At 52.9% G+C, this 20,274-nt stretch overlaps 3 protein-coding genes across 7 annotated transcripts in view; 2 read left to right on the top strand and 1 right to left on the bottom strand.

The window, feature by feature from the left end:
- LUC7L3 (LUC7 like 3 pre-mRNA splicing factor) overlaps positions 1–732 on the top strand; it is a 12,865-nt gene extending 12,133 nt beyond the window's left edge. For all 5 annotated transcript variants that reach the window (XR_010622142.1, XM_065735494.1, XM_065735492.1 and 2 more), the window contains one exon: positions 284–732. Coding sequence is in view for 1 of the 5 variants with exons in the window: in XM_065735492.1 (XP_065591564.1) it covers positions 284–296 (13 nt within the window). In the remaining 4 variants the exon portion in view is untranslated. The remainder of the gene's footprint in view (positions 1–283) is intronic.
- A 1,380-nt stretch (positions 733–2,112) lies between these two features.
- On the bottom strand, positions 2,113–5,258 carry LOC136048143 (ankyrin repeat domain-containing protein 40-like). The gene is made up of 5 exons (XM_065735645.1): positions 5,023–5,258; positions 4,754–4,902; positions 3,851–4,252; positions 2,906–3,081; positions 2,113–2,293 (listed from the first exon to the last, which is right to left on the bottom strand). Exons 1-5 carry the CDS (start codon positions 5,148–5,150, stop codon positions 2,150–2,152), a joined length of 999 nt encoding a protein of 332 aa, XP_065591717.1. The 5' UTR covers positions 5,151–5,258; the 3' UTR covers positions 2,113–2,149.
- A 10,567-nt stretch (positions 5,259–15,825) lies between these two features.
- Positions 15,826–19,589, top strand: WFIKKN2 (WAP, follistatin/kazal, immunoglobulin, kunitz and netrin domain containing 2). The gene is made up of 2 exons (XM_065735629.1): positions 15,826–15,921; positions 18,078–19,589. Exons 1-2 carry the CDS (start codon positions 15,859–15,861, stop codon positions 19,587–19,589), a joined length of 1,575 nt encoding a protein of 524 aa, XP_065591701.1. The 5' UTR covers positions 15,826–15,858.
- Positions 19,590–20,274: the final 685 nt, after the last annotated feature.

Here is a 20,274-nt window from a genome sequence, read left to right as displayed (position 1 = left end):
TTGTATTCCTGACGTAAGGAACTAAGTGGAGAGCACTGCTGATAAATGAGTTTCTTGCAGCAGGAGCTAGTAGTACAGCCTCGCTGTCTGTGCTCAGCACTGTGGAACGTGTACTGTTGGTCACTGAACCGCACTGCTGTTACTGCTTCCAAAGCCAGTACTGGTCAGTGTTGACACTGCTGTAGTTCAGGTGACAGCTAACAAGTGGGACAGTGTAGAGCTGCTGCACAGCGTGCTCGTGGCGTTGTCTAACTGTCTGCTCTCCCAACGTTTTGCATTGTAGGACTGCTACGTGAAGAGTCTGCGAAGACGGCGGGAGAGAGCTTACAGTGAAGATCTGCTTTAAAATGAGGTGAAAGAAAGCTGTAGTGGCGTAGAAAAATATAAGTTGAGTTAGAAATTTTTTTTATAAAATTTAATTCAGGACTGGTGTCTCCTCCCAGAGCTCAGAGAGATGTGTTGATAGCATATATGCTACTGAGAATATAAGTCCTGTATCTTTTTTTTTTTCCTTTAAGACTTTTTAAGATAAGAAACCAACATAACCTGAACACATGGCTTGCTCAGTGTTTAATTGCAAGTTTTCATTCTTGGACTTTAAGACACAAAAGTAAATGTTTAGTATTTGTGTGAATCGAACTAAAACGAATCCCATTTTTACAACTAAGGTATTCCTAGCTTCTTGATATATGAAAAATGGAAAATAAAGTATCTTTGAATTTCTGTTACAAATTTGATGGTCTCTGTCATTAAACGTTTAATATTAGTAAGTTTCTTTCCTAATAAATCTGCTCGTGTCTCCAAGCTCAGTCCATGAATTCAGCTGTTCAGTCATTCTGTGCTTTGGCCCCTGACACGGCCTTCACTTCCTGTTAGCAATGTACCATTATGTGATTTCTCTCTGTTTGTTTCTCAGAGTGGTGCTGAAGCATCCAGCTGTGGCTGTCCCCCCTGCGCTGCCCTGCCCGGGGAGCACACCAGGGCAGGGAAACAATGCTGCTGTGGTGCAGCACTGTTCAGTGTAAGCTTGGAGCACCAACTGCTGTTGGGAGAACAGGAAGCTGTGCAGTGATTCATTTGTCATTAACAACAGTTTATTGTTACAGAAAGCAGAAGAGTAACCCTGGTGTGCCTTAGAGTTTATCAAACAACGTAAAACTTAGAAAAATATTTCTCTGAGTGCATAGGCTTCTTGTTACAGTCAAGTCCCAATTCAGGTTTTAATCTCCTCACATCAGCAGCTATTCTTTGTGGAAACCAGAGCAAAGAAAGCTTATTTCAGAGCAGCTGCTCCTCTGAGTGCTCAGTACTGAGTAGAGGCAGTCTTCACAGTGACATCCGAAACACCAGGAGCTGGGGGAGCACAGGAGCACCTGATGCTGGTTTTCCAACAGTTATTGCACATCATCTGAGCTAGGCTCCGAGCCACCTCAGAAAGATAAATATCTAATTGCTACGGTAAAAACACCCTTCCTGTCCTACCCTAACACCACAGTGCAAGCCAGAGCTGGGGCTTCCCATTTCATACTGTGCCTTTAGCTGCCAAGGAGTCCATCTGCATAGAGGAAAGGAATATTCAGTGCGTTCATAGTGACGAGGAACGGGGGAATGGATGGGAACTGCAGTCACTCTTCTGCACAGGAGTTTTAAGCCCGAGGACCTAAGGGAAGGTCTGAGCTCAGGAGCCCCTCGTGCACGTGGTTCAGGAACTTGTGGCATCTGCATGAAACATGGGGAAGAGATGGAGGAGTTGCACGTCCCATGTTTTTGGAGAGCAGCCACTGGTTGCATGCCAGATACCCTCTGACATTAACTGAATCGGGAAACTTTTCTGTAGCCACACGCGTACACACGTGCTGCTTCCTGATGGTCTCCGTGACTCTTACGTGGTTCAAGGAGTAGGAGCACTCCGCACAAGTTCCTCTGCTGCTACACACAGTTAATGAGTGGAACTGCATGGGAAGCATGTGATTTTAGCAGACAAATGAGGTATCCTTCATCTGAATATAGCACTGAGTGAAAAAATAAGAGCAAAGGGGGATATTAAATACCAAGGGTGAACTGTTACAGTCAGCCCTAACAACTACAGCCACAGCTGCTCAGTTCCCTGCCTGCAGCAGGGCAGAGCCGTGCTCCAGGTGCAGTGCACTCAGTAGGTGAGCCTGGAGGCACTGCTGTTGTAGCACGGTCTCTCACTCAGAGTTGGTGCAGCGTTTCTGAAGGGAGAGCTGTCACTCCTCACAAGAACCAACTCCAGCTCCTGGAAGTCCTGCAGCCTGGCGACGTCCTTGTCCTTACAAAGACAGAGCAACACTGCCCCTGAGCAGAGCGGGTCGTGCCTGGTATGTGCTTAGAGCAGCTGAAGTAAAAGCCGACCCATGGGAAGCTCAGACAGCAAGAGCAGAAAGCTGTGCCTGAGCAGCACTCCCACCCCGACATGCTCTCCAAGCGCATCTTTGTTCCCTTGGACCTCGTTCTCATCTGGCTGTTAATCTAACTGAACTCAGAGTTGGGACCAAGCACATTCCCTCTGCAAACTACAGAGCTATCTCTGGGCCATGAGAACACGCTGCTTGTCAAGGGCTTATCAGTTATGCACACAGCAACCCGTGCTATTTCCCCACCAGTGTTTGTTCTCCTTAAACAAGCAAATCCTGGAGCACCACACAGCAACTACACGAGGAGTACACTAACACACTGATGGATTAAACAAAACAGATATACCACTAAATGTGCTTGAGGAGCTGAAGCAAAGGCTTTCTCAGACAAGAAGATTTTAAGCGAGTTACAGAGCTACGAGCCCAGGCCATTCCCTCTGTGGGTTTGTGAGCTTAGGTCCGTTTTGTTTTCCACCATGCCACACTGCTGTACAGAAAAGCACACAGCCACCAGCTCCCGTTCCTACCTTTCTCAGCACTGTGTTGGGTAACTTTCTGATCCTCTCAACTTGCAGAGGATTAACGCCCAGCTCACAGCAGCTCACCCTGAGCAGATCTCGGTACGTCAGCTCCTGTCTGTCCAGTTCAATTTCAATGAAGTCATCGTCTCTGAGGTTCTGCACTCTCACCTTCAGCACAAGTTCTGATTTAAAACAACGGCGGATTAATTATTTCCCTAACAACAGAACAAAACCACACTCCAACTCAAGGCACTGGCAGTTACGTTCTGAGCTCAGGTCCTGCATGCAGTGCCTGTTACCACACTGTGCTGTTAAGGGAAGCGTTCGTGTCAGAGCAGCCGAGGGCACAGGGCCGTGGGCAGTCTGAGCCACCCCGCTGCCCCCAAACCATCTCTGTTTTATGCCATGTCATGTTCTGCAAAACGTGAGGATTTTGTTGTTTAGTCATAGAGACTGACATCTTCCAGGAGCGGAGCGAAGCATTACTGTGTTAAAGATACAGAACAATTATTCTTAGTTGCGAGAGCAGGAAGAAAACAAAAGAAGTCCTACGTATCTGTGGATTTTTGGCCTAAGAAATCAACATTTCTACCTCTGTTCAACATTACTCTGAAACTGGAGTGGATCCGGAATGGATCCTTCACTTCATCGGCGTCACATCAGCAGGAACAGCACAACGGGAAGGTGTTAAGAAAGGATGCTCACCTGACCGAAGACCTGGGCTCACAAAGACTCCACAAAAGGAGGGGCCTCCAACCGCAGCTCCTTCCCCGGTGGCAGTCAGCCCTTAAATGAGCTCTAACTGCAGTGAGTGCTCCACCCCTTCAGGTCACACAGGTGAACTGCCTCCACCTGAGCTCCGGGGCTGAGCCGCGCCCTCCTGCCCCACGCGACCGCTAACAAAAACATGCAACAGAGCGTAACACCAGGCTGAACGCTCCCCTTCGTTACCTCGCACGTTATAGGGCCAAGTGCCTGTCAAGAAGAAGGGCTGAAGGGCGCCCGGCGCGGCCCGGCCCAGCGCGAGCAGAGCGCTGCTGAGCGCGGGGTGCTGGCGGCCGCTGCTCGGCAATGCGCTGCGCGGCTGCGCTGCAGTGTCTGCCGCAGGAACGCCGTCCTCGCTGCCGCGTGGAGTGGGTGCGCGATCGCTTTCCACCTGAGCTGCTGCGGAAGGAGGGCTGGTTTCGCTGCGGGAGGTTGGAGAGATGGGAGCGCGTCCGTTCGGCGGCTGCGGCACTCTGCACGGAGAGCTCTCATCCGCAGAGCCGCGGGGCAGCGGAGCGGTGGGTGCGCGGCTGAGGGCGGCGGGCGGCTGCACTTCTCCCACTCCTTCACAGCCGTTTTCTTCTGTGACTGAAGTTCAACAACGGGGCGGGGGGAGAAGAGGAAAGCCACCACGTTACCCTGCGCACCGCTCTCACTGTGGCCGTGGTTTTCCTGCCAAAGTCACGTCGCGGTCTGAGGTGAGCACAGGGATAATGACTATCGTGGGGATGCAACACCGGGAAGGCTGCGGAGGGACGGAGAGGAGAAACACGCAAACGTTTCTACAACATCAAGTGGGAGATTGCAAAACGTCATTTCTGGAAGCGCAGTTCCTGTCACCCCGGGACGGATCAATGGCGTTTTGCCGTTTGCTTTAACACCGCACTGCAAACCGTCCGTGGCGGCCCACGGCCGCGCCTGAGCCGCGCGTGTCTCCGCGGGAGGGGACGCGCACCCACGGCTCCCCCCCCCCCCCTCCGTGGGGCACCGCCGATGTCCGCGCGGTTCGGAACTCCGCTCGGAGTGAAACCGTCGGGAGGAGCGGAGCGGATAACACCGCGGGCCGAAGCGCAGCGCCGGGGACGGTACCTCCCAAAATCCTGCGGACGTGAGCTCTGCCCGCGAGCTGCGCGGCCAGCTGCCCCGCGGCCGTGGGGATGCGTGGGTCGGCGCCCGCGTCCAACAGCAGCGACACCACGGGCGCGTGGCTCCGCTTGCAAGCCCAGTGCAGGCACGTCCTGCGGGACGGAGGGCAGCGCCGTGAGCTCCCCGCGCCTCGAGCCGTCCTGCGCTTCTCAGAGCGGCGTTTCGCCGCATCGCCCCCCCCACCCCCCACTCCCACCCCCACTCCCACTCACCACCCGTCGATCTCATTGCGGGAGTTGACGTCTGCCCCCGCCGCCAGCAGCCGCCGCACCTCCTCCGCGTCCCCGAGCGCCGCCGCCTCCCGCAGCCGCTCCTGCAGCTCCTCCGCACCGCCGCTCATCGCCGCTCCCCACTCCGCCGCGGCCCCACCCGCGACCGCGGATCCCGTCACGAGGCCGCGGCCTCCGCCGCTCCGCTCCGCTCAGCGCCGCTCCGCGGTGCCGCCGCCATTTTGTGCGCGGGGCTCCTCGCAGCCCACGCGTGAGCGCGGACCGCGCAGTGACGGAGCGGCGTCGCCCCGCGGAGGGACGCTCCGTGGGCGGCGCGACGGCTCCGAGCAATCCCCGTGCGAAAAGCGGACGGTGCAGCGGCAGCGCAGCCCCGGGGGGGAGGGGGCTCCCAGCAGCGGACAACGAGCACCGCACCGCAATGCAATGTAATGCACCGCAATGCACCGCAATGCAATGCAATGTAATGCACCGCAATGCACTGCGATGCAATGCAATGTAATGCACCGCAATGCACCGCAATGCAATGCAATGTAATGCACCGCAATGCACTGCGATGCAATATAATGTAATGCGCCGCACCGCTGTGCAATGCAATGCAATGTAATGCAATGTAATGCGCCGCACCGCTGTGCAATGCGCGCTGTGCACCGCCAGGGGGCGGAGCGGCACCGTGGGAGCTCCCGGTGGGGCTGAGCGCTCCGTTCCGCTCCGCTCCGTTCCGTCCTCACGCGCGTTCCCGGCGCCGCTGTCGCTGCGTGGGGCTCCGTGTCGGAGCGTGGAGTGCCGCTGCTGTTCGTGCCCGAACGGCGCTCCTGTCCCGGGACCCCACCGGCGCTTCCCGGGGCTCAGAGGTAACGCGGTCCGGGCACCGCCGCTCGGTTACACAACGCGCTCCTCCCCGGGGTCATAAGATTTCCTCTCGCCAGAACGGCTGCAGAAGAGGATTAGGGCTCAGCCCTTCGTGCCCGTGTTTGCACCCCGAGCCTCGGCCCGGCCGCGCCGTTACGCCGTTATTGGCGCTGCTGTGTGCGCATCGGAACCGAGCGAAGCCCACGCTCGCTCTTTCCTCGCTCCCTTCCCCTCTGTCACACCCCACGCACATCCACGGGTGCGTTTCTGCACGCTGAGCAGCAGTGCCTGCGTGGCCGTGTAGCACAGCAGCGGTCACCTGGGGACACTGCCGGGGTCCGCGCCCCGTGCCGCGGGCCCCACAGCAGCGGTCAGTTTGCTTCCTAAACGACCCCGAGCCCCTGCCCTGAGCCGCAGCGAGAGGTGGAGGCACGGGAAGGGCCGAGGGAGCGATGTTTGGGGCTCTGTTTGGGACTCGGGTGCTCACCGCCCGCACTGAGCAGCCCTGAGCTGGGATGAGGTGCTGGGACAGCTGCGGCCGCCGGGGACCCGTCCTCATTGGGGACCCGTCCTCATTGTTGGCACGCTCTTGGTCTTCAGAAGTTTTTTGGATGTAATCTGCTTCCTCGTAACCTCTGCCTTTTTTGCACCCAGCCCCACAAAAGCTGCTTTTCTCCTTTTTTGGAGAAACTGCCCTCACTCCGTTAGGTCTGTGCCCCTCTTTTATTTTAGGCCCTGTGAGGTCTTTTGCTCCCTTTCCATTTCGGGTTTAATTCCCCAGCTCTTTTAACCTCTCGGACATTTCAAGTCATTATTAAGCACTGCTGTAAAGGTTTAACCCCCAGATCACAGTGAGCACAGATACAGCTGCAGAGCACCGAGGCCCGGAGGGCAGAGCTGGTGGGAGTGAGGGTGGAACGAAGAGCCCAGGCCAGCACTCACACAGAGCTGGAGGGACTGGAAAAAGTCATCAGCATCGGGGGGAACTGTGATCTGCTCAGCCCGACACGAAATCAGGCAGATGATAGATGTTTTCAGTAGTTAATTTAACACTGTTCCTGTCTGTAGGACAAATAAATCGTTTCTGAACAAACAAGTCAGAGAACGGGGAGCTGAGGGGGGTGCTACATCAGCTCAGGGACTCGTGGTTAAGAAGTCTGGTAGATTTTGATAACAACTGGAAATTGTTCAGTGGATTAGTGGCTAAAGCCAGTTTGGCTTCGAGCAGTGACAAGCCCGAGCTGCAGTGTGAGGATCCAAACCTCTGCCCTGGGGGTCGGTCCCAGAGCCCCCTCTGAGCAGAGCAGCCCAGGGGCTCCTTGGCTTTCCTCTGGGTGTCTGCCTGCATCCCTCTCTGCCTGGGGACCCTCACCTTGCTCTCCTGAGCCATGGAAATGTCCTGCCAGGGCCACACGGGGCTCCTGCTCAGTGTCCTCCTGGGCACTCAGAGCCAGAAGGTTCCTGTGGGTCCGTTCACGGGGGAAACCCGCGTGCTGACAGCGAGGCAGTGGAGATGGTTCACCTGCGTTTTTAAACACAGCAGGAAGGATTGTGCTAAGGCAAGGCCTAAACTTGATTCTTTGGGGCTGTGATCCCTCTGGGAGATCCTGGCCCCACTGAGAAGACCCAAGCGAGGCCTAGATCCTCCAGTTGCATTTTGCCCGTGGTGGAGGAAGGCACAGCTGTGGATCACAGCTGCTTTGTGTGCTCCTCCCGGCGCTGGGACGCAGCTGAAGCTCCGTGGGCTTGGATGGGCTCTCTCCCCGACGCTATTCAATTCAACGGAGTAATTAGCAGAGCTGTAAGTAAAGAGGTCTCCATGGAGATTGACAGCATCACCTCTCAGCTGGTACATTCTCTGCCTCCTATTCTAAATTTGTTCTTGCTGTCTTCCTGGCTCCAGTCCATAAGGTTTGCTGAACCTTCCAACGTTTGTGGTACATCAAAGCAGCGGAGAGAAGGGCAAAGGCAACGGGGAGGGGGCAGAGAAGGAAATAACCCAGCGCTTTAAGGGAAGGAACAGAACTGTTCAGACACACACAGTCAGAGTTTTGAGAATGGGATTAGGCAGAGCAGCACCTCTGCCTGCCTGTCACTTGCAAATTCTTGCTAATACTTTAGGAGCTTATTGGGGGTCAGCACCAAACACCCAAACAGACTAATCTGTATTATAGACACATAATCAAAGTCACAAGGTTTTACATAATATATATTGGTGACACAAGAAGTGTTTGTTCAAATAATTTTGTCATCAAGATTAGTGGCCATGAAAGCCCCTACTGTGCACTAACCTGGTTTTCCATGGCCACCCCATTGGTATGCAGAGATTCCTCAAAGAAATCAGGAGCTGAGAAAGTGCAAAGCGAGTCTGTGCTCCAAAGCAGCAGCACGAGTAGATGTTTGGCCGTGGCAAAAGGGAAAAAAAGAAAGATGCATGTGTGTGAGTTTGAAAGGGTTGTGCTGTACTCTGAGGGGCTGAGGTCTCACAGCAAGGCTGCGTGCAGGCTCAAGGAGCACGGGAACAAGTGGCTGTGGGTGCAACCTCTGCACAATTAGGAAGGAGGACGTGGTGTCAGCTCACGCCGTGAGTCAGCAGCAGAGCTGGGAGATGATTCCAGGTGGACAATAATTCCATATCAACAGATCTGATCGACTGCAAAAATAACGTGGGTCACGGAAACGTTCAAAAGTGTATGGGAAAGTCTGTAATCTTCCACACGAAGCTGCTGTAAGCATGGAGCTCCAGCTCCAGCTGTGGGCAGCAGAGGTGATGTAAAGATTTTGCAGGCACGTGGGTCAGCTCGTTGTCATGCCTGAGGCACAGCACAGCAACAAAGGTCCTGTGAGGGTGCCCCAGATCCTCCCACCCCGCTCCAGGCAGCCTGGCCGGAGCTCACCCCTCCAAACTGAAGTGCCCCATGAGGAATCCCATTGCCCTGAACGTCCCCTTGGCCAGGGCCCGGCCAGCAGGACGCCTGCAGCAGAACTGAGCTGAGCTCTGGGTTTGCAGCAGTTCACACACTGCTCCCACGTGAAGCCAGGGCTGAACTCACTCCTGAAAGCTGCTCTGTGCAGCACAGCTCTGAACTGGCCTTCGGGTCAAGAAAAATCAAGCACTGGGTGGGATCTCCAGGGGGGTTTGGCCGCAAACTCACCCCACTCCCCTTTGAAGTCAGGAGAGTATTTACCATCTTCCTCCATCAGAGGGAAATGAGGCCATTACAGAGCACGTCTGAAACATTTCCTCTAACGATGCTACAATTCCTTCGTAGCTCACAGAAGTCCTGCTGCAATTAAGAAGCAATCCCAGCAATGGGTGAGATAGCACAGCAAGCACAACATGCACAGGGAAACCCAAAGATGAAACCACACAGATCTCTTCAACGTTACCTACGATTACTGTACTGGCAGTCAGCACTGGGCTGGTTATCTCCAGCCCTGCTGCACTGCAAGCTGCAGGTGGACTTCCATCAAAGGGAATGTGTACTGAAAAAAAGATGAAATCAGAATGAACAGCAGTGGAAAAAAAGCCATGAAAGACAGACACATATCCTGGCAGCAGGGCAGGCAGGACTCACACACGTGGACCCATGGAAGCTGAGCATCACAGCAGCACCCAGCAGCTCTTTACTCTGTGTTGTTTCTCCCAGGTCTGCATTTGGTCACTGTTGGGTGCTCCTAGGAACAGCATCAGTGGCCCAGAGCAGAGTCACGAGCTGTGGCTGGTGGCCCTCACCTGGGTTTGGGCTCAGCTGGTGGGGCACTGCAAGCAGAGCCAGAGCAGCTCAGCGTGGAGGGGCAGCTCTGACACTCAGCTCCACGCGTGGGGCTGCTCCGGGCACAGCCCCGCACCGTGAGTGCGCAGCCAGGCAGAAGAAGGCAAGAGCTCTGCAGCTAGAAAGATTTTTGTCCTAATTTAGATTTAAATTCCAAAAAGACAGAATTGACTACAAGGATTTTGTGGTATTTGCAGAAATGGAAATCATTCCATTCTGTGAACATTATTGTTTAGAGCTGAGTTTTGGATACCAAACCCTCAGAGGAGCTCTGACACTTCCAGGTTATCTGTCCCCCATTGCTGCATCTCCTGGACAGGCTCCTGAGCCCAGCGAGGGCCCCGAGCTGCTAAGGGCTTTGGAGAAACCTCTGCTCTGCTTGCACAAAGATGGGCTTTCACCTTATGGCACTGCAGCTCTGACCTCGCTCACTGAAGGGTTTGTAAGCTTTCTAAAGGGATGAGCTCAGAGCGATGATGAGATGCTGCCTGCACATGGAAGTCATGGGGAATTAAGGCTTACAGTACAAATCAGGAGAAACCCTGGCTCTTCAAGAGGGAAATGTGGGAGCTGGGGCTTAAATTGAAGCACAACAGCACTTGCACAGCATGTTAAAACCTCGCTGTTTGCATAAGTTGACTCACATCACCGACAAAAGCAACAAGGCTTTTCTATATTAAATTAGGTTTCTGAAAAGCAAACAGTGCCCGTGGGGTTGGAGCAGTCTCAGACTGCAGCCTTTCATGGCAGCTGCTGTGGGACTCTCAGCAAGTGACTTCCTCCCAGCTTCAAATTCCTTAAAATAAATAAGGAAGGTTGAATTAGGGTCATTTGCAGACTGAAGTGGGTCTGCGCAATGGGTTTGACGGTGTGCACATCCTCCAGCAGTATGTGTGGAGCTACAGTAACTCACGTTCCTGGAAGGATGTTACACGCTCTGGTGAAGGATGCACTGAGCCGAGGTCAGGCCTGTGCTGGCAGCTTCATTCTGGGTTTGCATTCCAATAGAGCTGGAAGCAAGAAAACCTGAAGATCACCACTGTGATGCTATAACGCGATGGAAGGTACAGCAATAACAGCACAGTGACACAATCCTAAGCTAGAGCAAATGAGAACAAGCCCAGGTGCTGCAACCACTGATCAGAAACAAAGGAAGAAAAACTGCTTACCTCTGGAAGGCCTCAGGAACACAGGGACCTCCAAGAAGAGCCCTCACCTCCACTGCCAACCCCTCCGTGCTGGCTGGGCAGGGGCAGATCCTGACTCCTTCCTGCCATTAAGTACACTGCACACAGCTGAGCTCCCCGGGCTGGCCCTGCCTTCCCACCAGGTGCTCCATCAGGCCCTGACTTTGCATTTCTGCTACGACCACAACAGCCAGCAGATGTTCAGCTCTGAGAGTCACACCTACGGTGTACTCAGAGCAGCAGTGCTGCAGGGCTGGGAACATTTCCATTTGCACACTGTGCCAGTGTTCCTAGGAGCTGCCATCCAGGCTGACCGTCCCGGTGTAAGGCAGGATGAGTGCATCCCCAGCATTCGACCTTTGCAGTCTTTACAACCCAAAGATGCCATCTCCACGGCCCCCCTGAATTGTCCATGGGATACTGAAGGCATTGCCTCTGAAAGAGAGAGAGTCAGGCAGGTGAAAAGCAGCCCTCTGCACCCCGCTTTCTGCACGTCACACTGATCAGTGCCTGCTTCTCTTCCTTTGTACCCTCTGTGCCCCTCACGGTGCTGTTTCAGACAGAATTAACCTAGCAGTAATGAACCATCATCAAACTGGCGATTGCTTCCTGCCCGGCTTACGTTAGCAGAGAAAGAGAAAGCAAATGATGATGAGAAGTATGTCTGCACTCAAAGATAAAACCCCCGAGCAGAAGCCATCTGCTGAGGCATAAAATAATAATGGTGGCACGGCCTCGTCTGAGAGCAGTGCCATCGCAACGCAGTGCAGACCTAATGCAGGTCCTAGCAGGCAGCTGTGATGTTCAGAGGTGCTCTGCACGGTGCCAGAGGTGTGAGGTGCACTGCTCTGAGCATCTCCTGCGGCTCAGGCTCCAAGCAGGTCCTGGCAGTGTTAGTGAGGGCCATGCAGTGCTCAGAGAGGATGACGTGGCCCTTCGCAGGTCCTGGGAAAGTTAAAGCTGAGGCACCAGAGTCATTGTCCACGCGTCACTGTGGGTTTGGAAGCAGTGTTACTGCTTGAGACGAGAGCTCAGGCGCTGTGCTCCTGAAGGGACCCGGCAGAGAGGCTCCCCCTGAGATGCTGGGCTACCTGCTTTGCATGCAGCAAGCTTATAGACAGAATGCAACACTGCTCCTTTCTAAACAGGACAGAGGGTTTTCAACAGCACTTTTCCACTCTGTGACATTTGCATCTGTGAGGTGACAAAGGCTGCCTAAGGCCCCTGAGAGATGCTGGGGGGGCTGCAGAAGATGGGGCTCAGCAAGCTGCAGGCAGCAGCACCCTGCTGGAGGAAGGGCAGGGAGCTCACGCCGTGCCCAGACAGCAGTGAGAGCATCACTGACCACGGTGGGCATGGAGCAGCCCCACAGTTCACTGCTTCGGGGCAGGGTGGGGAGCCAGCAGCCCCAGCACCCCGATGCCCTCTGAGGCTGCACCTGTGAAGCAGAGGCTGCTGCAGCCCGAGGTGCAGTGCAGCTGAAGCCACGAGCCCTGCAGTGAGCGAGCTGCCAGCCAGCCGCGCGGCCATGGCCGGGCCTGCAGCGGGGCCGCTGTGTTTGTGTGTGTGCTGTGTTTGTGTTGGCAAAGCGGGCTCCCAGTGGCTGCCAGCCCAGGCAGCACGAGAGGCCGAGTTCACGAGGGCCCCTTCACCGTGACAGAGATCAATGGGAGAAAGGAGGCTGAGCGTTGCAGGGTGGCAGCTCGTGCCAAGAGCCCTTCCACAATAGCGCCGGCAAATCCATCTGCTCGGTAACTCCAGGTGAGGATTGCTCGTTTACCCAATAAACACCATCGACAGCTTACGGTTCCTTTCATAGCAGTTTAAAAAGCAACACAACTACATCACATTTCCCTCCTCAGACGGAAGGGACCACAGCAAACATTGGATCAGCGCTTGGCACAGCAGAGAGGGGCAAGGACACCCCACTGGAGCCTGGGGAGAGTAAGAAAAAGGGCAAATTGTCGCCAATGAAAACAGCAAGACTTAGGCCAGTTCCAGATCACAGCCCTAACCGGGAGCCTGGGCATCCTGGAAGGGATTTTGAGGCTGTGGTGCAGTGCCAGATGGGCATCTGTGGAGTGCAGAGCGGGCTGGATGAGGAATGAGCCCTCCAGGAGATGCTGAGCGCATTAATCCCACAGAGCTCAGCCAACACAGGGCTGTCCGTGTACTCGTGTCACCTCCTGGATGTGCCAGGCTGGGTCACGGCCTTTTGGTGATGTCCTGGCTGCGACAAGGCAGCTGACGAGGGTTATTCTGAGTCCTCTGCCTGCCCCGACCTCGGGAGCTGCCTGCCTGCATCAGCAGGAGATTTGTGGGGCTGCTGTGCTCGCTCTGCAGGCAGCATTCAAGTGGCCAAGGGCTGAGTGCTCCCTGTTCCTGCAGCAGTGGAAGTCAGGGGTACGCAGTGTCTGTCCCATTTCCATGGGATCCAGACGGACGGAGCTGCGTGTCCCATCCAGCTGCCCCTTCAGATGGACCCATTTACCTGCTCCTTTTTATCTCCATCAGCCTGGAGCTGAATATATCCGCGTGCTGAATATAAGAATATGGAACCCAGATGCTGAAAGACGCAAGGGGGGACATACCTGTCCTGGGAGAAGATCCCTATGGATGGAGGTGGCCATAGCAGAGGGGAAAACTGCTCTGTCTGTCTGCTACCAACGTGTATCTGGTCCTTCAGGGCCCCTCTCTGCTCCCCCGTGGCTGAAACCTGCGTCTGGGCAACCGATCCTCAGTCTGGGAGGGGAAAAATAAATCAGATAGTGTTATTCCTTCCTGCTTATGGGGTGTCTCACTTGGGGTGCACCCCCCGGGTCTCTTGTCAGCATGGCCAACACATGCAAGGAGGTGGCTTTGTGACAGCAGGCAGGGATCGGTGTTGTGGACCCACATGGTGCTGGAACAGTCCCAAAGGACCCAGAATGACTTCTCCATGGTGGCCACGCCATGGACTGAGGGCAAACTGTGCCCTCCCAGTGCTGTGGGTGAGACCCCACCCCACGCTCATCCCCATGTCCGGCACTGTGACAGACAGCCCCACGTACAGCTGCTTTCAAAGGCCGTCTGTAGTCAGCTGTACAGTATAAAGTGTCTTTGTTTAGTCAACAGAACCTCTAATACATGTGATTTTGTTGTTAATAGAGCTGTAAGAATTTTAAGTACCTCTTGGGAATGTGTCATTTTGGGTTGGCTGTTTTGGGCCTCGCGGGGTGCTGTGCCTGTCTTTGTAAACAAGTACTGAATAAAACATTTGCGCACAGCCGCACTTTGTACAAGTGTCAAGCAGGTTTCTGAAGTTTCAGAGAGAATAAATCAACTACAAACTGCTGCCTGGTGCTTGACTTCACTCCTTATAAATAGCTAATTTGGACAACTTTTCTCTGCACATCGCATGAAATTAAAATGCTGTGCATATCATTCCTGTGGGCACACGAATCCCAGTGGCCTGAGCCCTCTCATGAGCCTGGGGTGTCCCAGAACTGCCATAGGTGGGGGAAGGCCCACCCGGGTTTCTCACCCTTCCTTTTGGAGGATGTATCAGCAGGTAAACGTGCCAGGGGAGGGCATTCCTGCACTCAGAGCCATCCATAGCAGCTTCTGGTCGTACTGGTTTGAAGCCGTTGTCACTGAGGAGAGTCAGGCCCTTGCTCAGCCGTTACAAACCGTCCTGCTTGAACAACCCCAGCAGCGCGGGGCCGTGCATCCCACGTTCCCCATCCCAGCAGAGCCCCGCTGGGATGCAGCTCACCTGTGCTCCCCGGGCACTGCCACCCAGAGGCTGTGGTCCTGGCAGGTGCTGAGCAGCTCTGCTCTCTGCCACTTGTTTCTAGGTTTGGCAAGCATTCAGCACGAGAAGGGTCGGCCCCTCGCTGTAATAATCAGTGAACGAGGAACTCGGTTTGACTGAATTTCCACCCCCACCCTCAAATGCAAAATTGCTGTACATTCCTTTATGCAGTTTCCATAGAGTTGAACTTCTACAGTTGTTTTTGTTTTTTTTTTCCTGGCTGTTAAAGGGTCAGCAGTGCTCTGTACGATGGGATCTCACTGCTGGGAAATGGGGGGCGGAATTGGGCGACAAGTGTAACATCTTGCCCGTGGGGTTGGAGGGCAGCATTGAATGCAGCATCCTGGAAACCTCAGCACCACAGAAGAGAAAAAAGCCCGGAGGAGCCAGGGGGAAGCTGTGAAGACATTCTGCTTTGCAGATCTTAAGTTTAAATAAGTTATTTCTTCCCTGCTTACTGGGTTAAAATATGATATTCTAGCTTTAATTGCTTCAATCCTATTACTCGTTCCTTTTAGCGAGTGATTGTGTAGCCCCTTGCCGTGGGGAAATCCCCTGATCGCGGGTCCCTGTTATTCAGACAAGTACTCTTTCAGAAGTAAATGCCATTCTTAGCATAGGGAAGTACTTTAGGTCTAAAGGGGTTAAGAAGGCCTCCCTGCATTCAGAAACATGCAGGGGTCCCACCGTGCCAGTTCCAGCCTTTTAAACTCTTTCCAGCTTTTTTTCTTGCAACAAATCTGTCTGACTGCCACCAGGACATAGGAAGCGTGTGCCTGTCAAAGAAATCAAGTTTACTTTTTCTGACTTGTTAACAGAGGCAGGGTATAAATAGGGCTAACTCTGCTCAGACTATTAGCATTTCTCTTAAAATAAGGGGTAACTTCCGAGGACCTTTAATCCAATGAGGTCCAAACCAAGCTGCTCTAGCAGGAGAGGCAGCAAAGGAGCTTGCTGAAGCTTTTACAGAAGTCAGGTGCACTTGGGTTCCTCGAAAATTTAAGGCTCCCCAAAAGCAGGCAGACGGGCGCTGCCTCCAGCTCGGTCACTGCCGCTGCCCAGGAGAAGTTCTGAGATGGTGTTGGTGTTGTTCACGCGGTGGATGTGGATCTTGCTGGGGAAGAGCAGTGTCCTGTTGCTTCTGGAGGTCTCTCTGCAAGGGAGAGCTTTGCCCCCGATCCGGTACTCGCACGCGGGGATATGCCCCAATGACATGAACCCCAACCTGTGGGTGGACGCGCAGAGCACTTGCAAGAGGGAGTGCGAAGCTGACCTGGTGAGTGATGCGCCTTTCCCCACCTCTGCGTTGTGGTGCTGGGTTGTGTTTGTTGCCCCACAGCCTCCTGCTGCTGCAGGCAGTGGGGCAGCAGCGCCGCGCGGGACTTCGCTCAGATGGAGCTCATATTTAGCTGACCTGTGACCCATGTAAGATAGAAGCAGCGTGATGTATTATCAGCCAGGTGACGAGGTGCGTGGCAGCTGGCACTCATGCTGATGTGGGCACACGGCTCCTTCTGTTTGATCATTTTTCTTGCTTCCTTGTCAAAAGAAACATCAGACTCTGACACTCCGGAGCTCAGCGTGCCTTGGGGTCAGTGACAGTATTTCAGCAGCGTCACAATGTTCTTTATTGTTGGTAGCCATGGTCAGTGAGTAATGCTCCTGTGGGGAGTTGTGTTTGAAGCCATTTGACTCAACGTGTAAGCCGTCAGCCTTTGCTGCACTTGAAACGTGAAGCGTGCTTGGAGTGCGGAAAAGGAGCTCGGTTAAAATGACCAAGCAGATGTTCTCTGTGATGCTCCCAGCTCTAAATGTGCTTAACTCACAACCCTAAAACACATTTTTCAACCTGTCAGCACTGCAGCTCGAGCTGGCATCTGAAAATACCTGCTCTTCCTGCCTCTTACAGCAAGTGCAAAGCTCCTGCAGCCCAGAGCAGGCTGACTGCTGCACGTAGCAGGCACGGAGGAGTCGCTGGGTTCGTGCTCCATAGCCATGTTGCTTCTACAACGCTGAAAGCAGAGGGAAAAAAGAGGAGAAAAAGGCTGGTCACCAAGTAAACAAAGGGATCTGCTCCAACAGATCCCATGCGCTATGAATGGAAGTATTCTTTCTACTTTTGCCCTTCTCAATTAAGCCTTCTTTATTTCAACTACCAGGTGCAGCAGTGAATACTAAAAGGCTTGTAAAAACCCAGAAGCAGTAGCAGCAGATGATATTGTTTTAATAATTTACTGAAAGCGAGAAGTCACTGCATAAAAATACTCACTCCAGCCTCGTGTGCCTGCAGAGGCACAGGGACTGGCGTGCAGAGCTCTGCGGGCGAGCACAGACAGAGCCACTGGCTTTGCTAAACCGTGCTCCTTAACCTCATCTGAAACCGTTTTGCAACTTTCCTTCTGAAACCTAGTAATGTGCAGCTGGAAATGGGGAAAGAGCTGTGTTATTAGGTCATCTTTTTTCCCAATAAGGAAAGGATACTGCACTCAAGGGAAGCTATTTAGTTTGGCAGCTCAAAAAACATGCTGTTCTCACTTACAGGGAAATCTGGTGGATTGCAGGGGGTTGTGGAGGTTTAACACACAGGGGAAGTGTGCCCTGTTGTGCAGCAAGGCTCTTGGTCACTTAAAGTGATCCATACTGAAACGGAGCTGTGCTTCAGGGGACGCATATCGAATACCTTTTCTGTACAAAAGACAAAAATGCTGCTAAAATTAACCACAATTTAGAGCTGACTGTAGCTAATAAATCATCAGAAGAGTGATGCTGCATTTGAACACAGGACTAAAATAGGACAGAGAAGCCATCACGAGCTGTTTTGGGTTTGTTTTTCTAAATACCATAGAAAAATTATTTTGGGAGCAAGAATTTCCTTACTTTTGAAATATTCTATTATTTCCTCTACAGTGTGAACAATCACAAATCCTTGGCAGCTTCACCTCCACGAGCAGGCTGTTAGTCTCGGGGAATTCAAATAATACTTTACATACTTTTCTGGAAAATAAGAGGGATTACTGCCTACAGCCATATGATAAGTCTTTCCATCCGCTCTTGTTTCTCAGGGCTTGTCCTCGGGCATTTCGGAGAGTGCCGAAGGGGGGTTGTTAGCTCTGTAGTCAAGGAATCCATGTGACTCTAGGAAAGACTTACGATGAGGTTAGTGTTTAAGAAATAGCAATGCATTCTCCCTTTCAGAGGCTTCTCTTGGAGACCTTTGCAAACCCCCGCATGCTCAGCCTCCTCCTGGGAGCTGCTGGAGGGGGTTACATGTTGCTGGTGGGGACACTGAGTTTCAGGCCACGGATCTCTGTGGCAACACTGAATCCACTGACCATGAAACCTCGAAATTTTCTGGGCTGTCTGCTCATTGGGCCTCTGAAGGGGTCTTAGCTCCGTCCCCAGTAATGAGCAGGTTGCTTTCTTTCCCCACAGGAGTGCGAGACCTTTGAGAAGTGCTGCCCCAATGTCTGTGGGACAAAGAGTTGCGTGGCGGCTCGGTACATGGATGTCAAGGGGAAGAAAGGGCCGGTGGGAATGCCCAAAGAGGCAACCTGTGACCGCTTCATGTGCATTCAGCAAGGCTCAGAGTGTGATATCTGGGACGGGCAGCCCGTCTGCAAGTGTAAGGACAGGTGCGAGAAGGAGCCAAGCTTCACCTGTGCCTCTGACGGGCTCACCTACTACAACAAGTGCTACATGGACGCAGAAGCTTGTATCAAAGGCATTACTTTGAATGTAGTCACCTGTCGATATCATCTGACCTGGCCAAACACCAGCCCAATCCCACCAGAAACAACAGCTCGTCCTACTACGGCCTACTCCGAGACAACGATCATCGATATCTTGCCGCCGGCATTAGTGAACAACCCCGTCCATCAGTCCGTCTACGTAGGAGAGACTGTCAGCTTCCTCTGCGACGTTACAGGGAGACCCAAGCCAGAAATTACGTGGGAGAAACAGGTTGAGGGGAAAGAAAAAGTCATTATGAAGCCAAATCATGTCAGAGGGAACGTTGTGGTCACTAACATAGCCCAGCTGGTCATCTACAACACCCAGCTTCAAGACGCAGGGATCTACACCTGCACTGCCAGAAACAGCGGTGGCCTTCTCAGGGCCGATTTCCCATTGTCAGTCATCAAAGGAGAACCCACATCCAAAGAAGCTTCCCAGAACAGAACACACTTTCCAACCGATGAGTGCCTGAAGCCACCAGACAGCGAGGACTGTGGAGAGGAGCAGACCAGGTGGTATTACGATGCAAAGAAAAACAACTGCTTCACTTTCATTTATGGGAACTGCAACAGCAACCTCAACCACTTTGAGACCTATGAGAACTGTATGTTAACGTGCATGAACGGCCCAATCAACATTTGCAATCTACCTGCCCTCCAAGGTCACTGCAAAGCCTACGAGCCCAGATGGGCCTATAACAGCTTGACAAAGCAGTGCCAGTCCTTCATTTATGGTGGGTGTGGAGGTAACGAGAACAACTTCGAGAGCCGGGAGGCCTGTGAGGAGATGTGCCCCTTCCCTAAGAACACGCACTGCAAAGCTTGCAAGCCACGCCAGAAGCTGGTGACAAGCTTCTGCAAAAGCGACTTTGTGATCCTGGGCCGTATAACAGAGCTGACTGAAGACCAAGACTCAGGACATGCCCTGGTGACAGTGGAGGAGATTCTCAAAGATGAAAAAATGGGATTAAAATTCCTGGGCAAGGAACCCCTAGAAATCACGCTTTTCAACATGGACTGGAGCTGCCCGTGTCCCAACATGACCACAGTGGACGGCCAGCTCATCATCATGGGAGACGTCCACAACGGCATGGCTGTCCTACAGCCAGACAGCTTTGTGGGCACCTCCAGCATCCGGCGCGTACGGAAACTTCGCGAAGTCATCCACAAGAAAACCTGTGAGCTTCTGAAAGAGTTTCTAGGATTACATTAACCTCCTTCACACGCGTCGGCCTCCCCGACCTGTGTGTTATGTAGGGCTAACAAGTGCTAGGCTAGTGCACCAACTAAACAAGCTGTTTGAAGATACACTGTAGGAATTATGCAGAACCCCTATTTTAATCCATTAATGATGCTTAGCAACAATGTAGTATGGTCTTTGGCAAGCACGTAAGACAGCAGCAAAAGGCTATTAATCTTGCATTGAAATAAATTTGTCCATATAGGAATGCCATTTAACTAGATGACTCACTGCAGTAATTATACAGTTTTTATATAGCTTCCATCATAAATGACGGAATTCATAGCATTCGTGTAGCTAATTGGTACACAGCTAAGTAATATATAATATCAACTTAATCTGTCTCATTTACAGTACGGAAGTGTGATGGTAAGTCATTACAAACAAGTCACATTCTTGCCTCCTCATAGCAGCACTAATGCATTTCAAGAGAAAAGCCTGTAAATTATTGTCTGTATTTACAATTGTGCAAATTTAACCAATCCACGCATTATCAGCTTGCTTATTTCAATTCCTAGCTGCTCCCCTTGGATCGTACCTCATTTCTGACCGGCAACTGTTACCTGTCCAGCAGTCCTTATCTGAGGCAGTTCCCACAGAGGAACTCCCTAGATACGAAACCCAGGACAACAGGTCCGTGTAAAAGGCCAAGGCACAA

The sequence above is a fragment of the Cyrtonyx montezumae genome, unplaced genomic scaffold (genome assembly GCF_038088225.1).
Source record: "Cyrtonyx montezumae isolate F1298 unplaced genomic scaffold, pur_monq_1.0 scaffold_19, whole genome shotgun sequence".
Classification (NCBI taxonomy): domain Eukaryota; kingdom Metazoa; phylum Chordata; class Aves; order Galliformes; family Odontophoridae; genus Cyrtonyx; species Cyrtonyx montezumae.
This window is presented reverse-complemented; position numbering and strand designations above follow the sequence as displayed.

Excerpts from the sequence above, each read along its gene's own strand:
- LOC136048143 (XM_065735645.1), bottom strand. The coding sequence starts at position 5,150 with ATGAGCGGCGGTGCGGAGGAGCTGCAGGAGCGGCTGCGGGAGGCGGCG. Across the intron at positions 4,903-5,022 it reads CGCAATGAGATCGACGGGTG|GACGTGCCTGCACTGGGCTT; the intron begins GTGAGTGGGAGT and ends TCCGTCCCGCAG. Across the intron at positions 2,294-2,905 it reads CCAACACAGTGCTGAGAAAG|GACAAGGACGTCGCCAGGCT; the intron begins GTAGGAACGGGA and ends TGTCTTTGTAAG.
- WFIKKN2 (XM_065735629.1), top strand. The coding sequence starts at position 15,859 with ATGAACCCCAACCTGTGGGTGGACGCGCAGAGCACTTGCAAGAGGGAG. Across the intron at positions 15,922-18,077 it reads GGGAGTGCGAAGCTGACCTG|GAGTGCGAGACCTTTGAGAA; the intron begins GTGAGTGATGCG and ends CTTTCCCCACAG.